This window comes from Drosophila mauritiana, chromosome 3R (assembly GCF_004382145.1).
Source record: "Drosophila mauritiana strain mau12 chromosome 3R, ASM438214v1, whole genome shotgun sequence".
In the NCBI taxonomy this organism is placed as follows: domain Eukaryota; kingdom Metazoa; phylum Arthropoda; class Insecta; order Diptera; family Drosophilidae; genus Drosophila; species Drosophila mauritiana.
In genome coordinates, this window is record NC_046670.1 from 27,970,898 (window position 1) to 27,992,537 (window position 21,640).

Here is a 21,640-nt window from a genome sequence, read left to right on the forward strand (position 1 = left end):
TCACTCGACTGCCAAATCAAGTCTACTTGCCTCTAAATGTTGCCGACAACAAATCAATTTGGGGCGGTTTACCATACCAAATTGAGCCGGATCGTTGTTTGTTCAGTTGGCATTGGAGTGCGTAAGGAGCAGTCAGTCGGTAGTCGCAGTTGTTATGACAGCCGGGGACTTAAAGTTGGATGCATTCGCACTAAGTTGCATCTGCTGAGAGGCTTTCGAGTGCCGAAGAGGAAAACCAATCAAATCCAATGATAAATGGGAAAACTTTGGTCCAACTTGCTAAGATTCTGATTTTATTAGAGTTGGGATCCTGCGAGCACTTTTAAGTACAACTCTGTTTCTGCAATTGTCAGTTATTTCCGCTTTAAAGTTGATGTGAATGCAAACAAAATTTGGTTTTTCTTTTCACCTGAAATATGTATTATGTAAAGCATATTTATTTTCCTGCGCAAATGTTTATTCCTGAATATCCGTTATCGACGCAGTGAATCGCTTGTGTGAACGCAAAGTTTATGCTTTTTGTATCCAATCGAATGCAATTTGCCACAAAAAGGGGAAACAAAGCAATCTTGGCTACGCCCGCAACATCAATATCGGTAGCTTTCCATGGACCGATTTTCCGATGCTATTTTTTCGCCCATCGCATTCTTCTGCCGTTTTGCTCTCTTTCGATTTTCATTCCGCTCGACAAGAGGCGCAAACTTTTCAGACAGCAAGGGGTGCAAGCTTGGCACTTTTCCCACCTCCTATCCATTTCCACTTTCCATTCGCACTCGAACATTTCCCTTTCGGCGCGGAGTGTCCACCTTCGTGCATTTGATTTGTGAGGCCATAAAGTTCGAGGCGAACACTCGGATGCAATATTTACAATTTTAATTCAATTTGTTCAAAATTCCCATGTGAATGGGGGCTATGTGTGTGTGGCTGTCGGATCAGGGCTAAAGGGGCGTGGCAGGATGACCCCCAAAGAAGCACTTGCTGCTATTTTTGCACATTAAACTAATCGATATTTTATGTGTGGGGAGGGCACAGGGGCCCGGCATTAGATGCAAGTACATTTTAGCCATTTTGTCGTCGTAGTCGATTCAATGACAGCTCGGCCGAAGGACAGCCAAGGACTCGAGGATGTTGTTGTTTAATTGTCTGTAAAATTGTTAAATTGCTTAGCGTGTCAGCAGGAGCCGAAAGCAGGGCAGGGGTTTTCCGGAAGCTGTCAGTGGCTCGGGGTTAACATGCATGTGCAATTACTATCAGCTGCCCTGCCAGTGTCCATTCGACACCGTCGACTTATTTATTCATTTCCCACTTGCATGCCAAAGGTGAAGTACAGAGAGAGAGCGGTTCAATGGAATCCTATTTATTTTTAAAATCAATCTGCAGCAAAAGGTTTAAAATAAAAAATGCGTATGTAAAGGGAAAATTACCAAGTCGCAGTAGGCACAACTCGCGATAGAAGAAGCAACGCTTAAAACCAGTTGAAAGCTTACCCAAACTATTTGGCTTAAAAGAATATTAGCCATGATTCTCTAACCAAATTATAAGGATCCTTGGGCACACCTTGGTATATATTTAAATTCTGTTTTTGCACTTTTCCCAAATTGAAATGGGAAGCTCGCCAAGCCGCAAATGCATGTATGTATACCTGGCTGTAAACAAAACTTGGGGGAGCCATCAAACTGACTCCACTAATACTATAAATAATCGTTTTCTGGCAGACCTTTAAACTTTTCTTCTGGCGGGGTGGGGAAAGGGAAGGGCAGGGAATTGCTTACGTGATTGAAATTTTGAAAATGCCCCAACAAAGGCTGTCGGCATAGGTTGGCCAGTTTTTGGCAATCAAAAGTTGTTTGCGCCTTTGTAGTTGGACTGTTTTGTGGTCGAAACGCCCCGCATCCAAACGCAGTTGGCATAACAAACAAGGGAGTTGGGTGAAAAAACAAGCCAAGTTTCTTGTTCCGTTACGTTTCCACATGGCCAAAGTCCAACTTTTGACATTGACACTGTTTCCACCCCGTGTGTCCTGCGAGTCCTGCGATCCTGGCCCGGATTCACGGCGTAATTGGGCGTGAAGGGTTAAATTGAATTGCGTGCTCACGGAAGCCAAGCGGTTAGACAAACAAACTGAACTCTGATTTCGAGTCCTTGCCACAGAGAAATAAAATCTAAGGAATATCAGTTCAAGTCACCTGTGAAATCAACATATACATACTATCAATGCGAATGACTTGTTTCATTTTTCTAAGTGTATAAAATGGACACCTTGTGCAGTTCGCGACCGACATATGAGTATTTATATTCCCCATTTTGCGTTTGTTACTATCGAAATATTCCCACTAATATCGCTCCAAATTGTTTTCTCATTTCAGCCTGTGGATTATTATCCTGTAAAAATGTTTAAAATGATCCTTGCGTGTTGCGTGAGTCCTTGTAGATGTGTATTATTGTGTAAAGAACGTGTAATTTGTTAATATGTATTTATTATGATTCTACTTTGTGATGGTTTCTTAGGCTGAACTTTTTCGTGTAACTATATTAACCTAATGGCAAAATTACTCGAACTGTAAAAATCGACGAGCGAAACAATGTAAGGCAAATATTCTAACCAAACCACTCGACTTTGGGACAACTTAATTAAGGCGTAAACGTAAATTAGCATAACCACAAGGCACCAAAGAAAAACAGACAAAAAGACAAAGATACAAAGATACATATACGCATATACACACAATATATAGATGTAATTGGGTTCGTCAACTTCTATACAGGGCTACCGACCAGTAAACCAACCAACCAAATTGTTAGTATCCCAACTGCACCAAAAAGTAACTCTATACAAATGTACAAGCGGAACACAAGCAAGTATTTAGAAAACAGGACATTAGGTTAAGAGCTCTCCAATCCGAGGTTCGTTTAAGTTTCCATTGATCTATGGCCATTGTTACGAAGGACAAATCTCCACTTTACTATAACTGAGAAATAGCTTTATAGTTCTTAAGCCATCACGCCGGAAGTCTCGCTCTCTCCTTCTGAAATCATGGACTATTATAATACAAACCTATATATAGATATATTCATAGCAATATCAATGTGCACAGATGCAAGTACTAAATTTATATATCCAACTGTTCAGCTGAATGTTCTTCTAAGGCGAAGCTTAGCTTAAGCTCTGGTCCACATGGACTCGATTCGTTTTTTGTTGATCCAATTGGTTGTTGAGTGTTAGTCTAAGTTACTTACTCGTACTGTAAAAAGGCTAAGAAGTGTTAAGTGCTAAACTAACTACACCCTAACCCCGATCTGTCCACCCCTATCTGATTTCATCTGTACACAGCGTGGAGTAAATGTTAAATATGTTAAAATAAAATCAATATGTATCTGTACCCAAGAGTAAATCGCAAGATAAACATACGCAGAAACCAATAAAATATTTCATTGAACCCTGACACGATGTGATTTTACCTAATTTGGCCTGTGGTAAGCCATTTAAACAATATTTAATTGAATTAGTGTTTTTTATTTGTTATTTATTGTTTTATTGGTTCGTTAATAAATAAAGATTTGATGCAGGTTCGTTTTAAAATGCGATTTGGCAATTACTTGAGGTTTCAGAGTCCTCTTTCCGGATTCCGCATTCAAGCCACGCTCGCAAGTCCTCGGCAGCTCATCAATGTGCTAATCAAATTACATGTTGTTTCGACTGCTGCCACTTGGATTTTGGCAACAGAGCCTGGGCCGCCTCCTCCTCCTCCCTGGCGATTCGTTCGCGAATCCAATAACTCGCCCCGCAGACGAGGAGTAACAGGCAGGGAATCAGGATGAGCAGCACCATGCCCAGCGAAATGCTCGCCACCCGCGCGGACTGCTCCTCATGTCCTGCAAGAGTATGCAATGGGAAATACACAAAGGATTCTACAGGACAGAGGATGGGGTTTTACCAACAGGATTGGAGCCTATACGAAATTTATAATACACTTTACACTTTGTAAACCCATAATGATTCCGACATACGAGTTTATTTTGGTAGGTATCTATTGTAAAGTTTGAATTCTGGCAGCTGTATATCTATTCCACCTTGCCTTCTGCAAACTGATACCTTTCCATCACTGTACATAAATAAAACAACCTAGCAAGCCATCCATCTAGCTCCTTCCTGCCATCAATCCACCCACTCAAGGCTGGAGCCTAGTTTTCGCCTAGTTTTGAGCCCCTTCGTCCTGCCATTGTGTGGCGCCTATTTCCCAGATAGACCAGGCTATTCTTCCGCATTGATGAAGAGGACGAGGAGGACGAAGGACGAAGGATTCGCCGGTGGCAAACAGACATAAGTAACGGCAACTTGTTCATCAATTTGCTCAAGATTGATTGACATTGGCGTAATGCACACAATACATTCTGTCCCGATGGAAGTGGGCGTAGGTGGAGTACCAGGGCGTGGCAGTGGTTCCAACAAAAACGAGATGGGTCACAAAAAACACTGTGACAGTAGAAGATTAATGTCTTTGGCTTCGCTCCTATTGCTTCGTTGTAAATTTTATGTAATTTTGGCTTGCACTACCGCTGCATTGGTAGAAGAAGTAGAAGTGTTCTGATCCTTGATTTTTCTGAAATAGTTAACTCTTTCCCTACCATTCGTTAATTTCTATTTAAACACAATTTTCCGCAGTGTCTGTCATGCAAATTATTACAGAAAATTGACAGCCAGCTAAGTGGCAAACAAAGCGAACCCTGCGAAGTGTCAACTTTCATGTAACAATTGGCATTATCGAATTGCGCTGCAAGGAGAACTAAAAACATTATTCAACATGTACAAGTAACGACTATAAACAAGTGTTTTTGGTTTTATTCAATATAAAATGATGATTGTTTACCTGGGCCAAAGTAATACGTAATGAAATTGCCGTTCTGATTATGCTTAATGTACAAGGATTCGGTTCACGGATTGGGACTATTAATAAATGCTTATTGGGTGTGTGTTATTGGATGTGGTCATGGCCGTGGGTAGAAAACAGCGGTGTAACAATAAGTAAAGTTAAAGAAAACTGATGGACAGGTGGGCGGTTCCATGTCGGCGGCAATGGAAGGTACTTAAGATTAGTTATTATTGGGTGGCTCTTATTTGAACTTTGCAGCTTAAGGATCGGGATGAGTGCCGATCCTCAGACCTCCGTGGACTTCTGCACCGAGGGAGTGGGCGAGGTGGCCAGGGGAGGCGAAGGCAGACCAGTGTCCTGCGTCAGGGGCGTGGGCGCAGTGCGGAGCGGCACGGTGTTCGCGCTCGACGGGGGTCTACTGTAGTACTGGGTGTTGCTGGGCAACACCGGCACTCCTCCGAAGCGGTTCTGCGTCGCCGCCTGTGGAGTGTAGTTTATGGAACTGGCGCCGCTGGTGCGACTGTCCAGGCCACTGAAGGTGGGGCTGTACTGCTGGCGATGCAGCTGATCCGCCTCCTCCGGCGACAGGGGCTGGTGGTATCCGGCTGGATGAGTGGTGCCCGTGTGGACATCCGCCTCGTCAAAGTCATCGTCCTCGTCTGGATGATCTCCGTCCACCGGGGAGCCATGCTGATCCAACTCCGTTCCGGAGGCGGAGTGCAGGGAGCGGCGACCCAGCTGTTTCGGCTTCTCACCTGTGGTTACGTTCGGATTAATGTAGGAAATGTCCCTGGCTAACTTTGAGCTGTTTCTATTTTGACTACCTTCCGATGAGGTCACATCCTCGTCGTTCTCATCCAGATCCCATTTCTTAGCTGGAAAATCAATTTGCGGTTTGCCCGGTAATGGTTCGTTCGTGCGATATACTTTGTCGTAGGACCTACTTTTCTTCAATGTGCTGGCATCCGTATCGCTGTCGTCGTCGTAGTTAAGTGTCCTTAAATTACGAGCCGAACTAGCCCTCGATCGGGGCAGCATCGGCATCTGCCACTGCGGATCCTCCTTGAGCTGCTTCTGGCGATAGCGATACACTCCACACACGATGCACAGCATCAGTGGACAGATCACCAGGAAGATAATGCCAATTGCTATGAAAGCGACGCGACGCGTGTAGTACACCTCACCTGCACGGGTTCAAAGTTGGTAAGGATTGGTATCTATCTGGGGCATCACGGGACATACTCCTACTACATACTGACTGACTGACTGACTGGATTAGCTATTAACTTCTATTTGCATATTAATTCAATGTATCTGTTTCTAATCTAATTCAGTCAGTCAGTATAATTGTAGGCACGATACGAGGGTCTCTTAACAACGATATAGTATTCAGTTTCTAGTACTTACGTAGACATTCGGTGTATCCGTATTCCGGAATGTTCCACAGACCGTTCGACAAGCACTCACGACGTTGATCTCCAATCAGGATAAAGCCCTCGTTACACTCAAAGGATACCTTCGCACCAGGCATAAAGTCAAAGCTCAGCTTTCGACCAAAACGAGGAGTCTGCAAAACTCCACAGGATACCACACGCCTGTTAAAAATAAGAAGGATAACAGGATTAATTTCTGACTTTATCCAACTCCATATTTTAGTGGAAAACTTACACTGCATTTTCCGCCTGCATATTGACTATGGTGTCGTAGTAGTTCTTGGTAAAGTGTGCCAAGTCTCTATTCAAAGTCATTGCGTAATCGTACTGGCACTGCATACACTCTCCACAGAGTTCCTCAGCTCTTTCAAGATCGTAAGTGCGATTCGTTGGCAGGAAGTCCGCAGGATCCAGGACATAATTCGGCTGGAAGGTGGCATTCGCGTAGTAACTGGACATTCGTCCAAATTCTCGGGTAAATAGAGCGGCTCCCACTCCAGGAACCTCGCGATCCGTGAGCATCCACTTGATTCCAAAGTTGGTGTGAATGCTGCGCAGATCGTTCAGATTGAGTTGGGCCACTTGTCCATTGGGCAGCATAAAGTCGTCTAGTTTATTAAAGCTCCAGTTGCCAAACAGTCCCGCGGTTTTGTTCTGTTGTTAAATAATGAAAATGTGAAAATGTAGTAAACAAAAGTACATAATTTCCCAGCTACTTACTATAAACTTCCAGGGCAGGAAAACGCGACCGGTCATATATCCCTCGTTCTCCACCACCTCCACTCCGATACCAGCATCGAATTGCACCACCACCTGCGACTGATTGAGCAGGTAAGTCGGGGTATACACGGTAACACCGTCGAAATGCTGGAACTTCAGACTCTCCCGATCGAAGTAAACCCTGCGTCCATCGGCCAGGACATCCAGGCGATAGCGCCATCTGGCGTGCAGAGGACGCAGACGGACCTCAATCGTTGTGGTGGTGTTTCCCCGCATGGCAACCGCTGTCAACTGGGTGGCCTTCACCTCGCCATAATAATTAACTGGCAGCTGCTCGAATCGTCCTTGGACCTCAAACTTATTACTCTCATCCACGCTGCGTGCCAGGACGAATTCTCCCAGTCCGTTGAAGGTGTAAGCCGAGCCATCGAAGGTCACAAAGTGGGGATCGCCGAAAACACCGGCGATTCCAGGCGCCTGATAGGCCACACAATCCTGCGAGGGACGACGCTCGAAGCGGTAGGTTTCGCAGCCCACCGCCTGCTCCTCCTGCCAGAAGCAGCAGGAGTAGAAGGGGCGCATGTCGTGGAACCACATGGACAGCGAGGGCACTTTGCTGGCCTCGTTCCAGGGCATCTTGCCCAGGTTGTGGACGCGACGGGGACGGGAGCCCCACATTTGGTCGTAGGTCAGCATCAGGAAGCCATAACGATCGTAGCAACACTGCTGTTCTGCTCCTTGGGCACTGGATAGGAAAGAGCACGACAAGGTAAATTTGCATTAAAGTTATTAAGTATATATATCTAAGATTTAGAGTGACTTACACTGGCGTTCCACTGACCACGCAGTGAATGGCCCCGCGATGACGCAGGCAGCTGGGGTTCGAGTCCTTGTCGCACTCGCGGTCAGGGCGGAAGCGTCCTTTGTCCAGGACAGCCTGGTCCAAGGTGCAGGGGCACAGTGGCAGGTCGGCGGCAAAGTTCCTGCGAAATGAGGAATATGTACTTTCAGTGGGGCAGTCCTTTTATCGCAATCCTCAGCTAATTAGCTGGGGAAGGATGCCCATGCCCGAACAGCATCCATTTAGCCAATCCCCATCGGCGTTCTGGTTGCTTTTAATTAGCGGGGCAAATGCAAATGCATATTTGTTGAGCCTTACCTGAGGAATCGGTCGGCGCGAATCCAATTATCGCAGAGAGCCCGCGCCCATCGCTTTCCATGCTGTCGCTCCCACTGGGGCGCCATATACCAGGCCAGAGGAATCGGCCGGGACCAGAGGACCCTGCGAATGGGAAAGTGCAGTGTGAGAGTGTATGCCCAAGATTAATTTCAAGCAAGCAGCCCAAACGGATGACACTAATCGACCTTTGACATTCGTGCAGGTTGCACAATGCCAGCTTATGAACTCCCACGCGATTTAACTTGCTCCTTTTGACGAGCAACACGATTTTGCCATTAGCCGTTGCCTAGTTATCCTTCAATGGCCATTCGCGCCTCGCGCTGCCATGGAAATATTTTTCATTAAGTTCCACAATTACTCGGCCATCAAATGGAAATTAAATGTTGAAACAATGCTAACAATTTATTCGGGCCCATCCGCCACTTTAGGCCGGCTAACGACACCCCAAGGTGCCGTAAACCGAAAAAGAAAGAAATTGTCTTATATTGCGTCTTCGGGGAAAAGGCACAGCGATAAAAAAGGAAAATATAGATACCTATATATCTTACAACACTATCATGAGTATATCGCAGAAATATAAACTTTCTCAGCTGTATTGCCGTATTTTCTTCCTGTGTAGGCCAGAGTTTCCAAATAAGCCCTTGCAAATTCGTAATGTTCAAACTGGCCATCCAACAAAACACGACTCGTATTTTTGGCCCACAAATTTGATGGCTCGGAAGATGATTCCCGTTTAAGTGCAAAATAATTGCTGGACGTGAGGAAAAAGGCTTAGATGGAAACGAACATGGCAGCGATTACCATTGGCCGGGGCCATTAAAAACACATTTCCATTATTGATTAGCTTCGAGAATGTCTCGCAATTACTGGCTGTCATAATAAGCAATCTCCAGCCAGCCAAGCCAGAGCAAATTGATTGCAGCCGAAGGGAATGGGATGGATGACTGGGTATCTGGTTTCTGGTGGCTCTGGAGCAGCCCAAGTACACATAGCCCGTTCGCATTGTCATTGAAATTGCCCGACAAATTGAATAAAAACATGGATAGACCATGAGAGCGCCAGGCACTCGGAACTGAGATGACATATTGAGACAGCCGGGAATCAATTAAAGCTTAATAACAAAGGAATGTGGCGATGGATTTAATTTGGGACAACTCAAGTTAGTGAAACCTTGTATTAACCTGTTTAAACGATTTATATGAGGTTGCTTGCCACAAATGTATCTACTTACGGACTGATGGCCAATCCTGAGTATTGGTCGGGCTGAGTGAGATTGATCTGGAGGAATCCGAACTGCATGTCCCGGTTGATATTGTTGCGGTTGATGTAGTTCGAGGGCGTGATCACGTAGCTGCCGGTATTCGAGTAGGAGGCCTCGATCACATCGATGTACTCCAGCTGCGGCTCGATCTTGGTCTCGCGGTAGCCCCACAGCGAGATCATCACGTTGGCATTGGCGTTCGAGGTCAAATTGTACTGGTTCCAGGTGATGCGGATCTCGGCGGGGTTCTTCTTGTGCACATCGTCGGTGGTGAAGAAGATCTTCTCGGTGGCGGCAGCCGGGGTCTCCACGAAGTACTTTCCGCGCCACTTGAACCTCTGGGTTCCCACGGAGATCTGGAATCGGATGTAGCCCTCGGCCTTCAGGTAGGGCTGCACACAGATCACGCGGTTCCGATCCACATAGGTTCCCAGCACGGACTCCGTGTCGAAGTGGCAGGTCACCCTGATGGCCGGATCAAAGCAGGGGCCAGTGATATTGACGACTTGGCCACCCAGCATGTTACCAGACTCGGGGGCAAAGGTCAGAGGTAGCAGAGCAGCATCTAAATGAGTAAAAGATGCATATAAGATACATGGAAATTGGCAGTTACCAAAACACAACCGGTTTCTAAACTTTAGTTGCCACCCATGGCAGGAACCCAGCAATCAAACGTACCGATATCCTTGTTGCAGGAGCCAATTAGAATCTGCTCGTCCACGCGGAAAATGTGGCGACCCGGGAATCCGTTGGCCCAACCTCTGTTGGCCAGGTCGCGAATCACCATGTTCTGACTGTAGGGCCTGTACTCGTAGGCCTGGGTTCCATTACCGGCATTGAAACCGACCTGGAAAGGGGGAGCAAAGTTCGCGTGTAAAGGGTGTGGGAATTCGGGGGCAGAAGTGCAATTAAATACATGCATTCGGATTTCCCGCACATTTAATTAACTGTTCGCAAAGTTAGCAATTATGTTTCGGGCTTAGGAAAAGTTTAAATTGTGCGTTTAATTACTGCAAGTGGCTGGTGGCTGAAGGGCACTCGAGTTTCAAAAGCAAAATGATTCAAGATAATGATAATTGTGAATTAAATAAGTGATTCTTCAACATTTTCGGCAAAGGAAATGAAGAGTTGCCAACTATTAGGTATTTTGTATTATTTCGAAAGCTTCTAAGCGAAACTTTATGCCTTTCTGTGAATTCCTAATCGAAAAACTTAACTTGCACTTTACTTTCTTCCTTTAGATTGGCGAACAAATCACGAAAGCAAACAAGGCATGGCTAGATCCTGGGAAACTAAAGGGAAAACAAACTGTCCACTCGCACTCAGTTGGCAAGTTTTCCCTAGAAGTCAACTGTTTAATTGAGTGCCAACCGACAAAAAGTGAAGGGACTAAAAAAGGGACAGCTTGACCACTTACATATGCAGGAACTCCACCCTCGCCCTTCGTCGTATCACCTCCGGCCTCAGTGTGAGAAAGCCAGTTCAGAACGGCATAGTTGAAAATGATATAGGTGTAGACCTCGTCGGTGGCCAGGACCATTTGGAAGGTGTTTGTCTGTGGAAAAACAGTGAGCATATGTAATATTTATAAATATTTAATATTTATATTTAACCAAAAAACAACAAACCGTGTAGAGGGAGTTGTCGATGCCACCGGCGAACGAGACGTTCTTCCAGGTGGCGATCACCACGTGCTTGGGGATGAAGGTATCGGCGCCCACGACTCCCTGACGGATGTCCCACATGGTGCGTTCCCGCACCTCCACGCCGAATCGGTCCGTACGTCCCATCAGATCACGTTCCACTCTGCAAATAGAATGAGTTTTGCGTCAGTTTGGTACAGCGGACCAGTGAGACTCATGTGGCTGATGCGAAAATGGGAAAACAAATCGGATGCAAGGCAAATTTTGGTTTGGCGTCCGCCTGATGATGAATGGATTCGATGTTCGGCATATAAATCAGGGAGCAGGCGGAGAGATTTCTGATTTGGGCGCTTCCTCATTACTTTCCCTGCCGGGCATATTTTCATAAACATTTTATTTATTTTACGCTCTCGTGAGCCCTTTCAAGTGTGCGCCTTCGGTTGTAGGGGGAGTTCGTATGTTCGTATCGACGGCCGACACATTGGCGACGCCAACGCGGCTACGTGGCGTATGATTTATATGCTTTAATTATTCATTACGCATACGCCGCGTAGCACACACTCACACCCAGTCGGCACTTCAAACCGTGTTTGCTGCGCCATAAATTGCTTTAAGCCAGTTTGGCTAAATTACAGGCGGGATTCATGCAAAATGCTTAGACAAAAGCCATTCCAATCCATTTCAAACACCAGACAAATAAACCTTAAGCCGATTTACCGGGGTTTTTTATTACACGCATCCCCTTTGAGCCAGTCCACTGGTACTGGTAAATCTGACGCAAGTTTTCACTGCCGGACAATTGCATTGGAATCGAGGTGAACAATCGAGGATTGACAATGCTCTTGGTTGGAATAAGAGGCTTATCAAATGAAGCGTTCGGCTCAGTAGAAACATGTCCAGATGCTGGCCGCAAGAATAACTGCCAAACTCTGTGGGGTTCTATTTTGCCAATAGTGGCATTAGACCATATTCAGAATGGAGATAAATAATAGAAATGATTCAAATTGCATTTCAAATGAAAATGAAAAATGTATTGTTCCCCTTTAGTTGCAATCGAAACTAGGGTGGATTATTGCATTAGGTATCCATTTTGTACTGGTCAAAATAAAAAGTCTTCCACTAATCAAATTTATAGCACTCAATTAAGTCCTTTTAGAAGCCACTGAAAACACTATAATTGAACCGAAATCATATGCAACATCCTGTCAGTCCTTTATGCCACTTACTTAAGTCTAATAAAGTCTTTGGCTCCAGAGTATGCACAAATGTAAACTAATTCCCAATCGCTTTGACAAGGACATTCATTTAGGGCACTACACTCATACGAGTGCAACAATTGGAATCGAAAAACTCGTTATGCTCCAGCATTTCTGTGTGTGGCAAACAAAGATGAATGTGGGCCATTTTCTATTTGCATTTCCCCGGTAACATTTTATTGATTTTGCCCCGGCGTTTGTTAGTGATAAATGAAACAGACACACACACAAGCTGGCACTGCAATGCAAACTTGAGTGGTAGAGTGGTGTTTCGCCTATGTTCGGGTTATTTATTAACACTTCAACGATCCGTAATAAAAACTCATAATGCAGCCATTATCATACAACACGCGCTAAATTGCCGCCAGTGCGCTTATGTGCTATTCAATTTTTGAGGGCACATAAATTAAACCTGGCAGCAGATGGCAATGGAAATAAATTACAAAATTACGCTTTCCTTCCTCTCGACGGGCGTAAAAAATAGAAAACGTTTGTTGGCAGCCAGCAAAAAACCGCATGCCATGGCCAAAAGAAGAAGAAGGAGGCGCTCAGAGATAACCGCACACACAAAAACCCACGCTCACACTCAAACTCACACTCACATAGTTTATCATCTGTGTTTGCCCTGAGCAAAAACTTTAAAAGTCTGCAATTGACATTTGGGCCAAAAAAATGCGAATTGTCACTCAGCCTAGAAATGCGCGCGCAGCAGCCAAAAACAGCCGCAGACTCGGAGACTTTTACGTGTAAGTAAGCCAAAAAGCCACACATTTATATAGGCACTCAGAAAAAAAAAGGATATTCAAAGGATATTTTTGCGTAAAAGAAACAGTACATTTGGTTGGAGACTTCAATGGAAACGTTGTGGTAAGCTGACGCAATCACGGCAGATGCAATCACTATAGCCATAAATTAAATTATAATAATTTGAATTGAGAAATTCAAAAGCATTTTTCGCTGTGCCGACATAGAGAGAGTCGCAAAAAAGTAATAGAAACTCAGAAGCTCGTACATAAGTCGGGCTCCGAGCCGCCTTCCACCCGCTTTTCCACCCAATTTCCCGGCCCCTGCCCACTATTTCCCCCGTTTTCCCATCGCAGGCCAGTTCTTGAACTGCGCCATTATGTACTTTATTGCATACATTCGGGCGCTGCCACAGTTTTGTCTGCATTTGTAGGTTAAAATGCCTTTTCGCCGCTTTGCATGGAAATATTCGAACCCCAGACCCTCATCCTTTCGGCCCGGTTCATCCACGCTTCAGCCATGTCTCGGTCTTCGCCTTTTGCCGCTTGCCGTGTGGCCCAATTCCATCTCGGGGTGTAAATGAAAGTGAAACAATGGCCGTACTTAAAGAAAATGGCGAAAATTGCATGTAAGCTGCAGAAACAGCGCGCAGAAAGCGCTCCCACCAGCAAATGCAAACAGAGACTTGCAAATGGCCCAGCCAAGGACTGTGGAAGACGGGGCTTCAAGGGATTGGGGAAGTTCTTGTTATGATTGGCAAAAGGGAATAATGAAGCGGCATTATTATGGCGCCCTGGCTACAAAGGAAAACTTTGGCCAAAAACACTTTTACAGGGAACTGGCTGGCAAGACCAAGAGTGCTATGTCTGCACTCTATAAATTTAACGAAAGTGACTTTTGGCAAGTACTTCACAAAATACATCTCCTTCAAGGTCTGGCCGAAAACCTTACCTTACCTTAAAGTTCGCAAAGAACTTTGTTCGGAAATATTTATCTTTTAATTGCATTTTCTAATTGTTGTTCTTTTAAATTTGCTGTGTATTTATGTTGTAATTATCTGAACCTCTGAAGTGCTTAATTTTCCCATTGCTAATGCACCTTTGACTCTTTTGCCGAATATGCGTTAATTGCGCCAACGCAGGCCGGCAATTAGGAATCCGTTTGAAGCTGCCCTTGCCAAACAACAATTAGGCGCTCACAGGACCTGGGAATTTCTGCCACCTTGACCAAGAAACCTCGCACAGAGTCGCACACATCGAATCTCACACGCTGACAAAGTTTAAAGCGCTTAACAAAGGCAAAAACACTGAACAAACGACATTAAGTTTTTATTCGCCACCCGGCGCGGCTAAACGTTTGTGTGTGTAATTAAACGTGCGCTCATAATGAATTTAATGCTCAAAGTGGATGGCGACCCACGCGGCGTATGCGCAACGCCCTGCACTTTCAGCTAATCCAATGCTGAGCGCTAAGTGTGAGTGTGTAATTAAATTGATGCGAAATAATCATGGTCCGACATGTGGGCGGGATGTCAATGACGGAGTGGGTGAGAAGGTGAGGGGGTGGTGGGTCGGTGGGTCGGTGGGTCGGTGGGTGGTGCCCTTGTGTGGGTGGCCAGCAATTTTACATCACTCGCATCTCGCTATTCCGCTCTGCCTGGCTTCTTTATCTGCAGCGCCATGCAAAGTTATTTAAATTAAATTCCAGTCACAGCTTCAGTGAGTCCCCATTCTTTAATACCTCTGCCCCCCCACTCACAAGTGCACTGGTAGAAAAAGCTATCACAAGAAGTAGCTAACTGCTTTTAAAAGGTAATAGCTAAAGCCTATAGGTTTTCTTTTTTCAGTGCTCTCATGAAAGTTTGACTGAGCATTTATCCTTTATATCGCTCTACACGAGACGAAGACAATGAAATGACAGGGACTTGGCCATTGAACGAGTTATGCGGGGCAAGTTTGACATATTGTCGGACTGTGTATAACTATGAAAATGCATTGGACGGTACACGCACTCGTGTCCTGATCCTTGTGCTCCTCCGCGCAGGATGTTAATTGCTCAGCTATGGCAATTTGTCAGCAGAGTGTTGACAACAAACCCAGTGAACGGAAAAATGGAAAGTGCCAGAAAAGAACTCGATGGAAAAACATTTATCCAGCAATGCTATAAGCCATTCATAATGCTGTCAAATCGATTAAACCACTTTTGTAATTCTTCCTCCACTTTTTCGGTAGATTTCCCATGAATTTTTCAACTTGCATGCATCGCTCAACTGACTTGTCATTCTGTGCCATTTTGAAGTAATTTATGCTCGCATTTCCTTATTTTTTCGTTGTTCCTCAAGTCCATGAAATGCAAGGCGATGAGACAATGTAGACGAGCAGCCATAAGTTATGCTCCAAATAGCTCGGATCTGCGAGTTAACCAAAGAGCAATTTAAGACGCAAGTTGCTTTAACTAATTAATGCACTTTTGAGAGTCTGCCTCTCTGTGTGTGTGATTGCGGAATTTGTAAGGCCAAGCTCTTTTAAGTGCTGCCATGGGTAAACCCATATAAATACACCACAAATAACTTTCAACCCCCTCTGGCATTAATTTGCATAATTAGCCGGACGAGGGCAAAAAAATGGAAATTCATGTTTGTATAAATTTAAACATTGTCCTCGGAAAGTTCAGCGTGAAAGTGCATGGCAACAGAATATAATTAGAGTAGAATTGGTCACAGAGAGAATCCATCCTGAACTCACAAATTACATTTCGAAATGCATTGTTGCACTCAGATAAAAACGATTTGAATGGAGTGTAATGCTCTTTTCTGCAAAATCCTTAACAATGCATCAGAACGATGGTCACTTCGCAATGAATTCACGCTCAAGTGCATGCTGAAATCAGCAGGAAAATAATGGAGCTGGAATTCTGTTGGGAACCCGGAAATATTACGGAGCACAGATGAACAGGTAGCCTCCACTGAAATAATGCAGCAATTCTGGGGCAATAAATGACAGTAACAAGCAGCGAAACACTAACGATGTCACACAATGATTCAGTTTGGACCTCCACGAAGTCGGAAGAATAATACACTTAATACAAATATATATATAGATAACATTGTTTCAGGGTAAATACAGTCACTTAACTTTGTTGACTTTAATCACAAGAAATTACTTGACATGGTGCACGTGTGCCAAAATATCAAGTTCTGGTATTTCATAATTTAATTCCTTGAATTAATATAGAACAAGTTGTTTGTCAAATAAATTATACAGTTTGGAAGGACATATGCAAAAATGCAGGCCCACAAAATGCACACACACACACACATGCAGAATGGGCCATGGGGACCGGAAGTGGAGAGTGGGGCACGCACACACTCATGCCATTTTGTGTTAGTTTTCTGTAAATGGCGACTGGCGCACGTAAAACGAATGTGAACGTATGAGTACTTTTGTTTGGCGCGTACTGTGTGCTGATTTTGCATATGCAAATGCCACGAGAAACAAGGGCGAATAAATACGGCTGGCAAATAAATACAAACGAACCGGAAATGCGAGCGGGGAGGGGATAATGCGGAAATATATTGAGATGCGAGATGCGGGATGCATTGTCTTACCGGAAGTAAACACCGGGCGTCCGCTGGTCAATATCCGATGGATAAATTCGTCCTACTCGGCACTTGCTGAAGAAGATGCCCATGAAGGAGGGATCGCGCTTGGCGGGCCAGTCCTTGATCGGGAAGACCAGGGGATATGTCAGGTACTCTGGCGGATCCGAGAACTCCAAGTAGCCGTTGAGGGAGAGCTGTAACAGGAGGAGATTGTTGGATTAGAGTCAGGTTCACATATTCTGTGCAGCTTCACAGTCATGTCAAAATCTTTAAGGAACCCTACCCTGGTGTAGTTGAATCGGAAACCGTAGAAGGGCAGCTGGAAGTTAAGATTCTTGTGCAGCTGCGTCATGGAGGCGTGGATGTCGAACTGGTAGTCGCCACGTCCGCCGTACATGTCCTTGTCGAAGTACCAGTACATGAAGTTGCTCCTGAGCTCCGCAAGACGGGCGGCGGTTATGGTGTATCCTCCGGCTGCCGTGGAGTATGTGGTCGGCGGGGCGACATTGTTATTGGGATCTGGAAACAGCGAGAGGAGAAGACAAATAGCTTAGAGAGGAGAGCTCTGGCCTATCATTATAATTTCACACCTAATCCGGCGAGATTACTTTTTCAATTCCACAATATTATCCCTGGCACTCGCTGCGTTGCAAGGCATAAAGTGAAAGAGAACTTTTTCCTGGCCTCTTTGCATTTTCCGGCTGCAACTTTGCCACCCACATCCTTGCAGCTCCCGTTCCGGGTGCTTGGCCATTAAAGGTCACAGTTAATATTCATTTCTGCGCTGCAAACTTTGCTGTCTTCCTTCTTCCCTGCTTCTCTCGCCCCCTTTCTCCTAATTTCGCCTCACCGCTGGCCTTTTAAAGCAATTTAAGCTGATTAAGTGCAAAGCTGACGTTCCCAATGGACACTGCAAACGGGAGCCCATGAAAGAACCCAGGATCCGCTTAAGGATATTGCTCCTGACGCTGGCCAGAAACTTAAATTGCTGACGAAGTTTTCGTGGTGAAGTCCCGGGAAAGACTTCAAAATATTCCTGACATCCCTGGGGAGTTGCGGTTGCCCCAAATGCGGTTGACATTCATTGCATTTTGCAGGAATACTTTAATATTTTGAAGCTTTCTCTTGTACTTCTATAAATCAATTAGCTAACTAATAAAAATAGTAGTAGTGTGCAGTGCAGATATTTTTGCCTCATCTTAAACTCGTGCCTATCCCGTATTCTATATTCCACAAATTCAATTTTAATATTTAAGTTCGTTGTTATTTCAATGGAACCCGCTCCTTACTTACAATTTAAGCTTCATTTATAATTCCATTAATTAATGAACCCCATTAAGATCCTGACACCTCATTTCGTCTTTTCGCACAGGTATTTTCCCATTCCCTCTGTGTTTGATTGCGTATTTCTCTTTGAATATATGGAAATTGCAGTAGTATGCTTAATGTATAACACCGTTTTTATTTCGCTTCTCATTTCCTTCTATCATTTTGTCGGCTGTGAATTGTAGAGGGTCGGGTGAATCATTAATTGCATTGATTTTGATTGTAATGAGCCAGCTAATGAAACGTCAACAGTGTGAAGTGGCCATAAACCCCAGCGGATTTATTGTAGAAACCCTGAACATCTGTCGCGTTTAAGGTTTTTAAGCTATTTATGAATCGATACCCTCGCTAATCCTTTTTGGTGGTCCTTATAAAAGTGCGCGGATTAGCAGTCAGTCTTTTGCCAAAGATTTGTGTAAAATTGGTGCGCGGAAAACACGCAAAACTCGCGTGTTCGGGTTGCAATTACCGGGAAATCGCTCCTTTGACCAATCTTCCTTTTTTACTTGCATAGCTTAGGTAGCCTCAGGTAGTTTCCCAGAATTAAGTTAAGTTAGGCTGGGTATCGACTATCGGGAGCGGCTACCTGAACTTGTGGCACCAGCTGTCGTGGGTGAAAACTGGACCAGGTAGTCCTTAGAAGTGCGCCTATATAAGGTCTGCGTTCCTTGCCTCAACATCACATTCGTACTTCAACCGTCAACATGAGCATCAGCACTTTCAACTTCCAGTTCTACAACTACAAGCTGAGCCCGTCCTCACCGGGATTCGTCAGCACAGCCTCCCGTTCCTCCTCCTCCTGCATCAGCGAACTGGAAATGGACATTGACGAGGACATGTCCGCCCAGCCCACCATCACCTCCACGCCCAAGCCGCGCTTCACCACCCAACTGGCCGTGGAACTGGCCAAAACGGAGCCGGGTAATGGCATATCCCCACTGCGACCCAAATTACATACGGCCCAGAAACGCTGGTCCATGGAGCTGAGGGAAAAAGTGCTGGAAATGTCCAAGCGAAATAATGGCCAGGAGAAACCACAAACCGCAGGGCAACAGGAACACCAACAGCCACAGGAACAGCCACTGCAACAGGAGGAACTGCAGCATCAGCAGCAGGAACCCACTGTCACCGACAAAATCAACTTCTTCAACAAGCTGACCAACACCTTTGAGTCGGGTTTCAGCAAGCTGATGCCACAAGCTAGCTCCACCAACAACCGCTTCATAGCCATGTTGCGCACCGCCCGTCCTCAGAACGTTGCCACCACCACCGCCAACAGCAGCACCGCCAACAGTTTCCTGGGCAGCGACCACAGTCTCAGTGGTTCCGTGACCGGTCAAGTGCCACCACCCAAGCCCAAGAGACTGGCGGCCACCACCGCCCAGTTTGCCACTCCCCATGTACCCGGCATGGGCGTGGGCAAGGGCGGCAGCCAGCGCAAGTGCTCCCTGCGCCGCAAGCCTTCGATGGACAAGTCGAGGGCCACCATCTCCCGCCAGAGCTCCAGTGCCTCGGTGCGAACCCAGAACCACGCCATCATGGAGGACCTCAGTCTGGTGGTCCCAGTGAGATTGCGCATCGCGGAGTACGAGCAGCGCATCTCGATGAGTGCGTAGGTCCAGAAACTAGGTTAATTGTAAGTTCCAAAGGATTGCCTTACTTTAGTTATAAGTTAGCCTAAGCTTCTAAAGACAATTCAAATATAAGATATATGAAGCAGAAATAAAGCGTCTTATTCTTGACAAATTACAAATATTGCAATATCTGAAATCATTACTCCATTGCAATCGGTGAGCAATGCAACATATATATTTCGAGATTCTATTTCTGACCAAACCCTTTTTTATTACTAAGTTACATTCGAACAAATACAAATGACTGTGACTAATGCGGCAAAAATTCCAATTCCGAATAGCCAATATATCAGTTCTAGGAGACTGATAAAACAGAGTTGCCTGAATTGCTAAATCCACACACTACCACAGGTTGTAAACTGAATCACGCAAGACTCTGTGCCCCCGCTGCCCCCCATGTCCACACCTATATTTGTGTGCATACATATGCGTATATTCACTATACCACCGCGCACCTGTTTTGTTTGCCGAAGCGGAAAACAAGAAACCGTTAGCTTTTTAATGCCTCAACCTGGGGCATTATCTTATCGGGAAAAACACAGAGAGAGAGAGAGATAGAGAGAGTGAGAGAGAGAGGGGCTTACAGCACCACACCTGAATGCCCGAACACAGGTTATCGAGCAAATATTGGTAACTAAACCAAACTGAAACCCACTGAGCTGTTCTGATAAGATAGTCAACGCGGCGTATGAGTAATGGGGTGGAACTGAATCAGCCCAGGGACAACGAAACCGACTCACCCCAATTGTAGCCGCTGTTGTCCACGTCGTACAGCTCCCCCAAATAGTCATTTGGCATGATGAGGGCTCCGAACATTTTCTCGGGCTTCAGTCCCGCGACGGTGAGGACATCATCCGTTCCCCGACTGCTGACATGCACCACGGGAATCAGAGTGGGCTTCTGCAGGGCCAGGGGTTTGGTTTTCGGGTTGTCCGCTTGCGCCTTTTTGGGAGCGGGCGTGGCCTTTGGCACCTCAACGAATTCCGCCTGAGCTTTGGGCTTAGTCACCTTGACCGTCTCCGGAACTGCATTGATTATTTGATCCTCGAACTCCTCCGTCGATATATTCTCGTTAGCCAGGACAAAGGCCATAAACCCGCAGGCCAGCGCACAAACCACAAACAGTTTGAAACGCATTTTCACTCGATTTCGATTTGTCACTTAATTGGTAATTCGTTTTTTCGTTTCACTGCTAAAAGAAAAACACAAAGGCATCAATTAGGAATTAACAATTTAAGCATCACTCAATAAGCACTCAATTCATGCGAAGTTGTACACTATTTAGGCACCGTTTTTCCTCGGATATCCTCGTTTTCTAACAATTTTCACTTGATGACATCATCAGTTAAGGCAAAGGCTTATCAGTTCTCTTATCACTTGTCACCAATTTTCAATTTTAACTTTAATTACCAGGCAGGAAAACACGTTTGTTGCAGCGAGCCGCTCAGCTAAGACTGAAGTTAAGTTAACTCTAACGGCCCGATCGGGGCGTTTCCAAAACTCAGTTCACCTGTCGCCGTCTACTCGATTGTGAAACATTGCCTTATCGGCCAGATAAAGCTGGCCATATCTTATCAATGGAACACTACGCACCGATAACGCATTCCTTCTTCGGCCCGCTCGGCTTTTTCACTCTCTTCTCTGTGCTCCAAATTTACCAACCTCTTTTTTTATGCCCATTCCTGGGACGGTTACCTCTTTTTCTCTCTGTTGACAATGGTCTCTTGCAGATTTGTGATTCACTTCCATTACAGTTAATCACCCTCATGACGCGGCCATTTTGTGAAAAGCTGAATGGGCTGTAAAGCCTACACATGTATGTGTGTGATGTGAAATTGATGAGAGCACGCTTCCGGTTTAATTATAGACAATGACCCATTACCGACCATCAAAAGGCTTTTCCGATGAAGCTTAAGAGTTATGAATGGAGCAGCCCGTAAAAAAGCCTACGGATTGATTTCATTAGGCCAT

The 21,640-nt window shown here is 45.3% G+C and overlaps 3 protein-coding genes across 6 annotated transcripts in view; 2 read left to right on the plus strand and 1 right to left on the minus strand.

Moving 5' to 3' along the window:
* Positions 1–3,409, plus strand: part of LOC117144427 (guanylate cyclase soluble subunit beta-1) — a 43,390-nt gene extending 39,981 nt beyond the window's left edge. For both annotated transcript variants that reach the window (XM_033309569.1, XM_033309570.1), the window contains one exon: positions 2,367–3,409. The gene's annotated coding sequence lies outside the window, so the exon portion shown is untranslated. The remainder of the gene's footprint in view (positions 1–2,366) is intronic.
* Positions 3,410–3,551: 142 nt separating this feature from the next.
* On the minus strand, positions 3,552–21,113 carry LOC117144835 (protein mesh). 3 transcript variants are annotated; one of them, XM_033310226.1, is made up of 16 exons: positions 21,080–21,113; positions 20,410–20,861; positions 16,993–17,228; positions 16,716–16,903; positions 11,094–11,271; positions 10,883–11,020; positions 10,144–10,312; positions 9,436–10,030; positions 8,184–8,306; positions 7,849–8,007; positions 7,025–7,769; positions 6,540–6,958; positions 6,279–6,466; positions 5,816–6,055; positions 5,696–5,746; positions 4,806–5,626 (listed from the first exon to the last, which is right to left on the minus strand). In XM_033310226.1, the coding sequence occupies exons 2-16, from the start codon at positions 20,804–20,806 to the stop codon at positions 5,157–5,159; spliced, it is 4,296 nt and encodes a 1,431-aa protein (XP_033166117.1). In that variant the 5' UTR covers positions 20,807–20,861; positions 21,080–21,113; the 3' UTR covers positions 4,806–5,156. The 3 variants fall into 3 exon arrangements, with proteins under 3 accessions (XP_033166118.1, XP_033166117.1, XP_033166114.1); XM_033310223.1 differs by having other exon boundaries at positions 5,696–6,055; XM_033310227.1 differs by lacking the exons at positions 4,806–5,626; positions 5,696–5,746; positions 5,816–6,055 and adding an exon at positions 3,552–3,873.
* Positions 18,731–19,772, plus strand: LOC117144836 (protein bottleneck). The gene has a single exon (XM_033310228.1). It carries the CDS (start codon positions 18,740–18,742, stop codon positions 19,649–19,651), a length of 912 nt encoding a protein of 303 aa, XP_033166119.1. The 5' UTR covers positions 18,731–18,739; the 3' UTR covers positions 19,652–19,772.
* Positions 21,114–21,640: the final 527 nt, after the last annotated feature.

Excerpts from the sequence above, each read along its gene's own strand:
- LOC117144836 (XM_033310228.1), top strand. The coding sequence starts at position 18,740 with ATGAGCATCAGCACTTTCAACTTCCAGTTCTACAACTACAAGCTGAGC.
- LOC117144835 (XM_033310223.1), bottom strand. The coding sequence starts at position 20,806 with ATGCGTTTCAAACTGTTTGTGGTTTGTGCGCTGGCCTGCGGGTTTATG. Across the intron at positions 8,008-8,183 it reads CGCGCCGACCGATTCCTCAG|GAACTTTGCCGCCGACCTGC; the intron begins GTAAGGCTCAAC and ends CTCATTTCGCAG. Across the intron at positions 7,770-7,848 it reads GTGGTCAGTGGAACGCCAGT|TGCCCAAGGAGCAGAACAGC; the intron begins GTAAGTCACTCT and ends TTTCCTATCCAG.